Here is a 12,826-nt window from a genome sequence, read left to right on the forward strand (position 1 = left end):
CCCGCTTGCTGCCAGGGATTACACCCAGCTCAAGCCTCCATGGTTTCAAACCCGTGCTAGGTGACAAAACCATGGTTGCCTTTAGCTAGAAAGCCAGAGTCATTGGCAACTTATAACGTAGGCTAAAAAAGGAGAGAAATTTTTCCAAGACAATTTACTAAAAATGATTTGTTGTGGCTTATAAACAGTTGAACATCAAGAGGCTGACTTGAAAAACAAAACAATGGAAAACATAATGCCTAGATTTGGTGAACTATTGCACAACAAGATGCTAATTGAAAAAGCCTCAACTTCGGATGTATTATCACACGGAAACTAATGTTATAAAAACAAAGCACTGTACTGCACATTTATGCACGGGATGCAAAAAAGTAAATTTCAATTGAGATTAGATATCAAGAGTTCTTTACAAACGAATACCTTTACATCAGGAATGCTTCTTGTTAGTAAAGGCACACTATAAGGCTCTTCTCGAGTATAGTTGTCTTCGTTTCTTCAAATTGTCAAAAAGAAGGGAATGAACCAAAGAATTTGCAACGTTGAGGCACACAACAGTCATCTCGTCAAAGCTATACAACCTCTGTGATTCTCATCTCAGATAGACAAGGGCACAACAAAAAGCCCTATCTGCCAAGCAAAAGAAAACTCTACAGCTTTCGTTTGAAAGTAAAGCCAGAAAATATTCTTAACTGCAACTTGTGAACAAGGTTCGGATCATTCAGATACACATGGCAGGGAATGGAATGTCTCATTTGAGAGGCTTCTGATCAGAAGCCTCTCCAGCCTTTTAGCTCCAGCTCCAGGCTTAAGAATATCAGCATCTCCCCAAACAACACAAGGGTCAGCACCGTTGCCTATACACCATGCACCAGGAACAACTTTGCCACTTTTACGGTTTAGCACCTCCCTGTCGATCTTGTCAAGCACAGCATCATCTCGGTTGAAACATTGAGCAAATGCCGCACCACTTTGTGTCATGTTGTCAAAGTCAGCTGAATTAAGCACCCGAGGTGCTGATTTTAGGGGATTATCCCATGCAGAATAATATAGATTTTCGTTAATAATGGTTTTCTTAAACCCTCTGGAATTGCAGGCTACAGTATGAAAGTAACACTCATGTGAAGAGGGAACATTTGTATAATACATTAGGAGAATCCTCGGTAAGTTGTCCAAGCCCAATATGCAGAATTCAATAAACTTACGACTCAAAATCACAGAAGCTGAACCTGCACAAAACATGTTAAGAATGTCTCAGTCCTGCCTACCAGCAAAACAATAAGACGCTAAAGTCATAATTTCAATCTTCAAAGAGGTCATACCATGATGTCACCCACTAAGTTCAATATGGAGAGATCGATATAAATGCCATTACTTCACTAAGTCTGCAAGGTGATTCATACACTCATTTCCTTGACATTCCTTTTATGCCATGTGTGTTTTCATAGCAACTAGTGTTGATCTAAACAACACTTAGTCTACAATCCTCACTAACTCTGCATGATTACTGCACAATGGGAATCTACGCATTCATACTTTCCCTTCTGCTGATCTAAGCCAGCTACAAGAATCATGGAAGCACAATGTGTGCATGTGCCTGAAGGAAAATCATGTTTTAAGCAATACATGTCACATTGATTCTCACAAAAACACGTGAAGTGGTGACATGCCCATAATCTAAATTGTACCAACAACGTGACCAACTATCCATAAAAATTTCTCTGTTTTCTACACTTATTGGAAAATACCTCATATACTCCTTTATTGTGGAGAAGTAAAATCACCGAGGGATCACCTAGGATATGGCACATGAAATGTGTGAATTGCTAGCTTAACTAAGCTAAACACAAATCACCAAGGGATAACTTAGGACATACCATAAAAATGTATTTGGATTGCCCTGTAGCCTAGCTTCAACACTAGAGTTTTTAAACTGCCAGTATCTAAAGCAAATTCTCTATTACGATTCATGTGATGCCTCAGTCACCGGATTGTATCCTTGCTCAAGTCACAGTCACAGAAGTAAAAACATGGACAGAGAGCTAAAGTGTGACAAGGAATAACATGCATTTTTTATTCATAATTTCTTTAGTTGCTAGTTACTTCGCTTATTCTGGAGTGTAGGATAAACAACAAACATCAACATCAATAATGACTTGGTTGTGAACCTGTGAAAAATTTGTAAGCATTAGGCATATCACGCCTTTGTGTTGTATAAAATACTTCACTCCTGGATGAAAGGTAAAGGCCAGGATCAACAATGATAGGCTTTAGCTTCCGATACCTGTAATATCAACCACGTGTAAGTTCATTATGTGAAAGCTCAACAATGTCAACTTTGCTGCACTGCATATACATGGAAAATCAAAGATAAATTAGTTTGACATACTCTCTCCAACCAATACGACTGGTATGTTGTATGAAGTTGAGGTCCCTTGGCAGAAAAGATAACAAATGAAGAAGGTCTGCAACCGAAGAAGCCAAAATCAATTGGTTTCAGAGCCTCTCTGATAAATAAGCTCTTAATTGTAGGTAAATCATTTAAAAGCATGACAAGTTACTATTTGTAAAAGATCAATAAAAACCCAACAATAACCATACAGCTCCATATATGTGAATCAAATGTGGCTCCAGTTTATATGCCATGGAGTTTCATAAAACAATATAATTGAAATTTATAAATGGAAATTCACAAGGTAATCATGCACTCAATGTGTCACTAGAAAGTAAAACATATTAATAAGATAAAATGAACAAAAAATCACAAGTAAAACCAAAATTATGCTCATATAAATGTATGAACTTCACATGTTAATGCACGTTAAAGATCACACTTCAAAGTATTCGGTGAAGTATAGCATTCAAGATATAAGATTAAGCAATCCCAGTAACTGAAAGCACCTCACCGGATATGGACAAGTAATAATTCACAAGATCTCAAAACTTACCATAAGAATCCAACACTAACATCACCCAAACACCCTGTACAGCATATTTTTAGATTCTTAAGGATACATCAATATGCTAGATAGGGATGTCAACGGGTCGGATATTATCCGACATCCTACCTGAATCTAATTAGTTGGATCCAGTAACCAAAGGCCCAAAGTAGGATCCAATTAACAATAGAATCCAGAGTCGGTATTAGATTTTTCATTCAAATCTGAGTTTGAGTCCGACTAAGACCTGAAATCGACTACAATCTGAATCCGGATACATGTATATTTTGGATGGTAAGTTAGCCAGATTCAGATTCAGTTTCATCTGATCCCATCCGACTCCAAATCAAAATCTGAATCCAATTATGTCAGATATGGTTAGGTTGGACATGGTAATCCCTAGATCTGACCCAAGTCCGACCCGTTTACATCCCAAATGCTAGGCTACATTTTCAAATATGAAAACCAACAATTCAACATAATAGCTTAATGAACTGCACATTAATTAGTACAAGTTTACAATAACAAAAATGAAAAACAAGTAAACAATCATGGTGACAGAAGTTACTTTAAACTTCCATTCAGGAGAAACTAAACTTCAGAATACTAATAAAAAAAGATTGAAGGTAGAATTTGTCAGATATAAGCAACGTGGAACCTATCTGCAGTTATGACCATCTGACTACAAATTTTGTAATCTCCGTAGCTATGAGTGCATGTGAGAGGTTGGTAGTAAACTGAGAACATTTGCAAGTGACAAGCATGCCCCTAATATAAAAGCATACACATTACTTCTTGCCTTCTTGGCAGTAAGATCTATATCCATGTTCATTCTGCCATTATCTGTCACATGCATCATAAAATCCAAGAATCAATTATAATCATTATCTAGATCGTTTTAATATTCAATAATCATGTAAAATGACAATAAATTCAATGTGTATGACATCGCAAGAAGAAGATATAGTCCTTGCGCTTCTGGTATAAGCTTGAGAACTTCATAAATCATAAGATGAGCATAGGTACCTCATCTTTTCTAAAATTTGCAAGCAAAACACCTCACTCAAACTTGTTGGTGATGAAGAGAACAATCGGAAGCCCTAAGAATATTTAAATATCAGAAAATAATAGTATATGTACCAGTATAAAGGCTTCTACTACATCCATGCCAATCATCTTTAGACAAAGTTCAATCATTTCCTTGGGATTGACGAATACTGAGTTAAGTCTCATTGCACAACATATGCCAAAGTTCATCAAGAAAAGACACATTACTTTTGCAGATAGGATGGTAATACCCAACCAGATTCATGGAAAAGTAAGCTTCTTTGGAGAGCCACTGGTCTCTCAAACGCCACTGTGTTAGAGACTACTAAAATTGGCTACGAGAATCAGGTATTTCATTACTCCAAACTCAAAACCACATGTTTATCCAGCATTAGTTTTTCGGTCATGACATCCAAGCAGCCATTTTCATCAATCTGTCAGTCACCCGGAGCTTCCATAGCCTGACTCCCAACAGCTTTTTGTCTCCAACTCATCACTAAACAACATGTCCTCCTAAATCTAACCCTTGATGGGAAAAGCATTGAAGAATTGGATGTGGTACTCACCTTTCTGGTGTACTCAGGGTTTTTCTAAATCATGAACTAATTTTTGATAAGTTCACACCTTACGCTGCCCATTCATACCCAGCTCCAAGTCTGCAACTCATATTTGGATCCATTGTCTTTGCAGAAACCCTCAGCAACCAAAGATACATGAAATCAGGAACACAGTGTTGTAGAAGAAGGCCTTACAACTTCCTCCGCATGCAACCACCACCCTCAAACCCTCGATTCTGAAATGTGGATCGTCAAACAGATACAATCATAAGAAAACCTTCTCCTTTGCAAATGAGGCGAGAAAAGTGCAAAAACAATGCCCAAGAAGATATCATTCAACACATTTGAGCTCAAATAGCTTAACCAAAAACAGATGGCACAAAATGAAATTCCATTTTCATGCTTGGCTTTTATCTCTTACAATGGAGAAATAGCTCCAACCATCATCCAAAGACCAAATAAGTGCACGTAATGCACATGTAGAAAAACAGACTAAACCAGACACTGAATAAGAAACGATTGCTGCTAAAAAGTATCAAGTCCTTCATCTTCAATCAAAGGGACCTTATCTCTTCAATAAGGATCTGTACCCCATCCATGGTTCCTTGGAATTCATAAGAGAAGTCATTTCTAACTTAAGACCAACTACTTGTACCTAACAAAACAATCTAGTTCTTCCACCACAGACAACTTCTATAACAAGCTGTTTGGGGTATAATCAAACCAGTTTCCTTTGGCACAATGCCTTTAACCAACTCTCCTCTATCTCACTCAACTCCCCGTGTAAAGACACTCTCCATATCCCCCTATGTCTTATGAGTCAAACCATCTTCTGTCAGCCAGACAACACTTAAAATGCCATAGATATATTTAGCTACACTGTTTAGCTTCTGTGGAGATATGATAAAGAAGGCATCATGCAAATTAAGACCTTAAAAGATACTTTACCGATCGCATGTTCACGCTGATTGACCACCTCCACTGTTCCAAGTTAACACAAGTCCTAGAAAACCTTCCTCTACTTTGTGACTACAACACCTATTAGCTATGATCAACATAACATTTGGCATTTGGTCCAAATTCTAGTTTTTATGGACTTAGCAAGAGATGCAGAAAACGTAATACATTGACATTAAAGAGCTATCTATGAATCACACTTGAAAAAGTATCCATTAAGAGAGAGAAAATAGTTCAGTCCCTGTCTCCGGAAATATAACAAGGGTTCCATTTTGGATGCAGAACGAATGAAACAGTGTGCCCTTAGATATCTCAATCCGTCAAATTCCACAACCAGGATGAAGCTTGGGTAAGAGTTAAGTTTCCTAAAATTCTCTCATCCCAAACGGTGATTAACGAAAAGAATGGAGAAATTGCCACATCCCACAAGCAAAAAACGAATCAAAATGATTCACGAGTAAGAGTTTGTCCCAACCAAAAAACGTGGAATAACCAATCCAACCATCAACGAATCAAAACCCAAGCCCTAACGAAACTCGAGAAGAACCAATCCGAACGAAAACAGCAGAAAAACGCATACCATCTTGCGTGACGAGCGGGTAATCGGAGGCGGACAGATTGATGAACCAGTCCCACCCTTCCGCATACCGGAGCATGATCGCCGCACCGTGGAGCGTTGAGGAGACGACGGAGGATCCCCGCGGGTTGACGGCGTCCGCCTTCCCGACGACGTCCACGTTCCCGGCGGCCCAAAACACGGGCACGGACTGTACGGCCACGGCGAGGCGCTCCCTCTGATCCTGGGAAGCGGAGAGGTCGAGGTGGAGGAGGTAGCGGTTCTTGGGGTGGTAGACGGCGTGGAGGAGGCGGAGGACGCGGTCGCCGTCGCCGTTGGAGCCGGAGATGAAGTAGGCAAGGGAGGGAGGGGGCGGTACGGCGGAGATGGAGGCGGAGGTTGGGTTGGGGTTAGGGAACGGAGGGTTGGGGCGGAAGTAGGCGGAGCGGAGAGGGGCAAGTGAGGAGGGCGGCCGGCAGGAGAAGGAGAGGATGAAGAGGAGGAGGGAGACGAGGGAGGTGGAGAGGAGGCAGAGGAGCCGCTTCCCCTCTTTCGTCAATGTCGGCATTAAAACTAGGGTTTGCTGGTGCGGCTGCATTTCCCGGTGGCAGGTGGTGGCGGTGGTGGTGGCGGTTTTTCAGTGCGACGTGTTGAGAGAGAGAGAGAGAGGCTTTTGTTTGCCCTTTCGGACCGGAGAGGTAGTTTGCGACTTGGCTCTCGCCCGTTTCTTGCTTCGCAAACAACGCTGCGTTTTCCAAAATTTACAGAAACGCCATTACAGAGTACAGAATCTACAGATCGGGATAAAGTGGTTCGAATATAGTGGGACATGCTTGATCCGAAGTTTAAGGGTCGGATCCGGATTCGGATTGTCCTACTCACAACCACAGCCGTCCATCATTTGCCATTTTTTAAACCGTTATCATAGAGTTGGATCTGGTTTTGTGCTCTATATATCAAAGTCTCAACCAGGTACGGAAGGACACATTATCCCAATGATTACATGACTATAATCTATGTACTCGTGGTTACGGTACAAGTTGTTGATGATGTTGACCGTGTTGTCCAGTGAGAGAGAGTCGAGTTGATGAGCCACACAAAAAAAAATTGTTTTTTTTTTAACTCGGATGAGCATATTTAAAAAAAAAAATGTTTATTTTTTAAATATTTCACTGAGTTTATGTTTGTCCCATGTTAAAAATTGACTGATTCAGCTCAGGACAACATTGCTCTCCACATAAATGAGTTTCTCTGTTTGCCATGTCTTGGTTTTTTATGAACTCAGATAAGGTGATATGCCACATATCACGGAATGGTTCCTCACCACTAGGAGTGTCAATGGGTCGGGTTTGGTTCGGACCCAGGTGAAACCAGACCTGGCCCCAATTTTCGGGTATGGTATCGGGTTTGAACTCGAGTATAATCGGGCTCACCATAAAAGAAACCATATCCAGACCCGATAAAAACTACATAAATCAGACCCGGGCCATACCTTGTAAAATAATACTTTTTATCATTTTTACATTGAAAATTTATAGGTCATAATCGGAACTCGGGTCAGGCCCAGGTCTGTAAAATTTCACATACTATACCTGGATCCATGTATTAATCGGACCATAGGGTTCAGACCCAGGTCTTAATCAGATGTACTTCTTTATCACCATACCCGGACCTTATAGGGTTTGGTAGGGATTGGGTCTGGGTAAACCCGACCCATTGACACCCCTAATCACCACTGATTGGAACAACGAACGACAATGATGCCATTTTATCAGTGATATGGCATATCACGTGACTCATGCATTAAAGTCCACTCCCGATATATGTCATATTACTCACAATATCAGTGATGAAGCAACTTTGCTGCGGGTCATGCTGGTTCAAGATGAACCTCTTTAAACATAAAAGATGGTAAATAATCATATTTATTGATGGAAATACATTTGATCTCGACCACGTGAGGCACAAAAAAGCCTCTCTCTTTTTCTTTGGTTGTTTTTTTCATGAAACTGAACCTTACAGATGTTGTCTTCATGAATCCACTGACTACAACACAGATAGGTTTTTATAAGGCTTCAAAAATCAACAGTCAATAAGGTGCAATATTTATCTACTGATAAAAACATATTTTTTTTTCATCCAAAAACAAGATTCAAAACCCAATATTTAGCATTTGGATCATGCTGAACGCACCCATAAGGTTCGATTAGGCCAAAACAACTTGCATCTATGATGTTTAGATGCGACGATGATGTCATGGTGTCATTACCAATGTCATCCCTTTTATTAATTGGAAGCATTCAAAGTCCATTCCCACCATCCGTCCACATTGACACCAACCCTTCTCAAATTACGTTAGATAATTTAGATATTCATGCTAATCAGCAGTAATCAATCATCCTATGAGGCTGTCACCATCCATCATACACATCATAGCATTCCCTTCTTACGCCAAGTCAACAACATCATAACTATATGCAACTACCAAAAGTAATACAATCATGGCAATGATTGTAATCTCTTGCTTTGTAATCATATGTTTTAATTACAGTAAACAACATCATATCCATGGTTGCGTGTCCTTTGTTGCAAGGCCAAAGTTGGGTGTACTCCCTGGCCAGCAAAGGGGGGGGACCTAGGATTTTAGGTGCCAAAGAGGTCATTGATTATCATATATATATATATATATATATATATATATATATATATGGTTCAACCATGAGGAAGTTGGTTGCCAAAAAGATGGTAAATTGGAAATTTTCAGCAAGAACTAGTTTCTATGATGTCTTCATCAGTGAAGTCTAAGTCCAGCTGGTCATTGGTTGCCTGATAAACCGGGTTTTCTGTGTGAAAAAACTTCCCCCTACAGGGTTTACCAAAACCTGTTTTTTGTAAACCTTCATTTGCCAAAACTCGGTTTTGGGCATCACCATAACATGCCCAAAACCCAAGTTTGGCTGAATAAACAGGTCAACACCAAAAACCTGGTTAAAAACCAGGTTTTCAGCATCATCCAGACATGGCCTAATTGATTAAAAACCACAAACACCTAATCTGTAATTGAAGATCTAACCAACGTTTTGGCATTGCCATCCAATCAAATGGCTTTCACTTTTTCCGACAAAGAGAAGACGCCAATTTTCGGATCGTAAGGTACAATCGGTTGACTCTTGCCTTGTGCGTCGTTCCCAATATTTGTTGGCATAAAACCCTAAATCTCTCTTGCTCACCAAGGAGTACACCCAGCTTTGGCCTTGCAGCCAAAAGGATGGAGACTCCAGGTTTCGAACTGATGACACCCCCTTCAACTTCACACGTCTCCCTTTTAAGTGACATATGGGTTGGATGTATCTTCGTGTGTGTTCCAGCTACCTCTAGGACTTCAACCAGGTCCAGACTTTCTCTAAGGTGTTCTGGTGACTTCACATATGAAAATCATTGCATGGAGTTTCGGAATAATTGAGATGCTTTAGGCAAACAAATATCTCCAGACATTTTAAATTTTTTGTTTTATGGGAAAAATATTATAAAGATCTTCACAGCCTTCTTAAAGAGAAATTCAAGAAATAATGCCAAAAGAAAAGAAAAAATAATAATTAAGCCATGATTTTATCATTCCGTTAAATACTACAATCACCATTTCAGTACAGAAATATGCCCATACATAATGTGGGAAAACTGGAACAGCCATAAGGACTTCTTTTTTTTTTTGAAAGGCGAGCTGGGGTTAGGCAGACCCCCACCAGTTATTATTCAATCGTACCACTGGGGTTTTGAACCTGCAACGTCCCACTACAGGGAGACTTGCACTGACAGCTCCTACCAACCACGTGGAGCCCCCATTGGTAACAGCCATAAGGACTCTTAACAGCCCAAGAAGATGGAATTATTCAATTCATGAGACCACCAAGCTCATCTAATCATATCTGTGTTTTAAGTTGTCATCTAATTCATTTAATCATATTTCCTTTTGCGTCAAATTGACATCTAATTTTTAAGTTAGGAAGTCAAATCAAGGGTCCTTTGGTTTTAAGCAAAGTCATACTCTTTTTCTCTTTTGTTCGAGTCATCATCAAAAGTAAATTGACCAACTTGCTATAATACATTAAAAGTGAAATACAGGCCAACCAAAAAGTATTTTAATTATGGAAAGACACACAAGCCAAGTGACAACTACTGCCTACAGACGCAATGTCTTCTTTCTAATGCAACACGTTATATGTTCCCCCCCCCAACAGGGCAGTTAGCTACATCTCATGTTCGGGGTCCCAAAGAGCACCACGTATGTAAGCATGTGCGTCTCGTATCCCCATGTTTGTCAGCATTAATTAGCATTGAAGTTGGATGCGATTGCAAAGACTTAAGTACTCTCTCCTCTATTGGTGCAAAAAAATGATGATTCTTGAAAAGGAGTGGTTGTAAAGACTTAAGTGCCCCGAAGATGATTATTTAAGACCCAGTCTCTGCACTGCAGGATTATCTGAGAAAGAAATCTCCCCTGGAGGAGACCATGAACATCAAACCTCTCACTCTCTCTCTCTCCCTTATCTTTCTGCTTTTATGCACATCCAACATAAGATCTTACATTGCTCCATCAAGCACCGACTGACCTGCACATTGACTATTGTGGAGCATGATTCAGAGTTTTTACCCTTACAGGAGGAGGGTTTGGGGGCTCCTCCCAGCGTGGGTAGCATCATTCAACTAAATGAGTTGTAGATCCTGATTCAGAGTTTTTACCCTTACAGAAGGAGGGTTTGGGGGCTCCTCCCAACGTGGGTAGCATCATTCAACTTGATTCGTTGTGGAGCCTGATTCAGATTTTTTGCCCTTACAGGAGAGGGGTCTGGGGGCTCCTCCCAACGTGAGTAGCATCATTCAACTTGAAGAGTTGTAGAGTCTGATTCAGAGTTTTTACCCTTACAGAAAGGAGGGTCTGAGGGCTCCTCCCAGCGTGGGTAGCATCATTCAACTTGATGAGTTGTGGAGTCTGATTCAGAGTTTTTGCCCTTATAGGAGGAGGGTTTGGGGGCTCCTCCTAGCATGGATTGCAAATCGCTATAACGATTTGTAGTGTCTTCCGTAAATCGCTATAGCGATTTGTAGTGTCATCAGCAAATCGCTATTGCGATTTATAGTGTCTTCCGCAAATCGCTATAGCGATTTGTAGATTCTTCCGCAAATCGCTATAGCGATTTGTAGTGTTCCGCGAATCACTATAGTGTTTAGTTGGAGACCTGAAAATGCTACAAATTGCTGTAGGAAAGCCTGATAATACTACAAATCGTTGTTTGAAGGCCCAAAAAAAAATTGGTCCGAAGGGGGAGCCCCCGGACCCCCCTCCTGTAAGGGCAAAAACTCTAAATCAGACACAAAAGTAGAGAGAGAAGGGAGAGAGAGTGATAGGGTTGATGTTCATGGCCTTCTCCAGGGGGAACTATTTACCTCCCTTGATTTCTTCTCTAGAGAAAGAGGGTTTTACAGTGTTTTACGGAGAAAGAAGAAGATGGCGATGGAGCAATGTAAGATCGTCTGTTGGATGTGCACAGAAGTAGAGAGAGAAGGGAGAGAAAGTGAGAGGGTTGATGTTCATGGCCTTTTCCAGGGAGAACTCTTTGCCTCCCTTGATTTCTTCTCTAAAGAGAGAGAGGGTTTTACAGTGTTTTACGGAGAAGGAAAAAGAAGAAGATGATGATGAAGCAATGTAGGATCGTCTGTTGGATGTGCACAGAAGTAGAGAGAGAAGGGAGAGTGAGTGAGAGGGTTGATGTTCATGACCTTCTCCAGGGAGAACTCTTTGCCTCCCTTAATTTCTTCTCTAGAGAGAGAAAGAGGGTTTTACAGTGTTTTACGGAGAAAGAAGAAAAAGACTTTGAAGAGTCAACATCATCCTCGACTTTCTGGATGGAGGACATGTTTGTCCTTTTTTTGAACAGAGAAAGAAGAAGAAGACTTTGAAGAGTCAACATCATCCTCGACTTTCTGGATGGAGGACATGTTTGTCCTTTTTTTGAACTGTTTGTTTTTTCTTTTTTGAATAAAGGGCATTTTTGTCATTTTCTCAAACCATCACTTTATGAGAAGAATAGCGAGAAAGGGTACTTAAGTCTTTGCAACAACACCACAGTCCGATGCAAAGTTATGTCAACATACATGGGAATACGAGCCCCATGTGCTTGTATATGTGGTGCTCATTCAAAGCCCCGAACACAGACGTGGGATTCGGTGAATCATCAGGGGCGAACATACACCAGGTTGGGGTGGTTGGGCTGCTACTGCTGTTTCTACCAATTAAACATGTCGGATGCCAACCTCACCATGAGTCAAAAAAGAGATGGATGCAAAATCAAGCATGTAATGCCATATTCAGATAATAAGGTGATCCTAATCACATGCATACTTCAAACCGAGAGACAAAATTTGCAAGTTTCGTGTTGCAGAGCGTGTACATGCAACCATTTGTCTGTTCTTGTCAAGTGACAATGGACAAAATCTGCAAGCAGAAAAAAGCAGGAGGTGAAGTTGGGTGAGGCCATATTTTACAGATATCACACGTCTATGTAACAGTTGTGGTAGGCAAACAGTGGCATTTACACACATCGATAAAATCCTACTGAAGCATATAAGAACATCAACACTTTTTGTTCCCTATTGCACCTAGAGGACATGGTTTACCTTGTCTGAAAACTCTGTGACATGTTCTCCTTCCATGTCTTTCTCCAATTCCTGATAAAAAGTGACAGTAGCCATGTGGTCTTAGTAAATTTTTTGGA

The 12,826-nt window shown here is 40.5% G+C and overlaps 1 protein-coding gene across 1 annotated transcript; it reads right to left on the reverse strand.

The window, feature by feature from the left end:
• Window positions 1–362: 362 nt before the first annotated feature.
• LOC149821787 (beta-glucuronosyltransferase GlcAT14A-like) lies at window positions 363–6,656 on the reverse strand. The gene is made up of 4 exons (XM_089980806.1): window positions 6,078–6,656; window positions 2,387–2,462; window positions 2,166–2,281; window positions 363–1,226 (listed from the first exon to the last, which is right to left on the reverse strand). The coding sequence occupies exons 1-4, from the start codon at window positions 6,649–6,651 to the stop codon at window positions 715–717; spliced, it is 1,278 nt and encodes a 425-aa protein (XP_089836932.1). The 5' UTR covers window positions 6,652–6,656; the 3' UTR covers window positions 363–714.
• Between the last annotated feature and the right edge of the window lie 6,170 nt (window positions 6,657–12,826).

The sequence above is a fragment of the Nuphar pumila genome, chromosome 11, assembly GCF_984573655.1.
Source record: "Nuphar pumila chromosome 11, dmNupPumi1.hap1.1, whole genome shotgun sequence".
Lineage (NCBI taxonomy): Eukaryota > Viridiplantae > Streptophyta > Magnoliopsida > Nymphaeales > Nymphaeaceae > Nuphar > Nuphar pumila.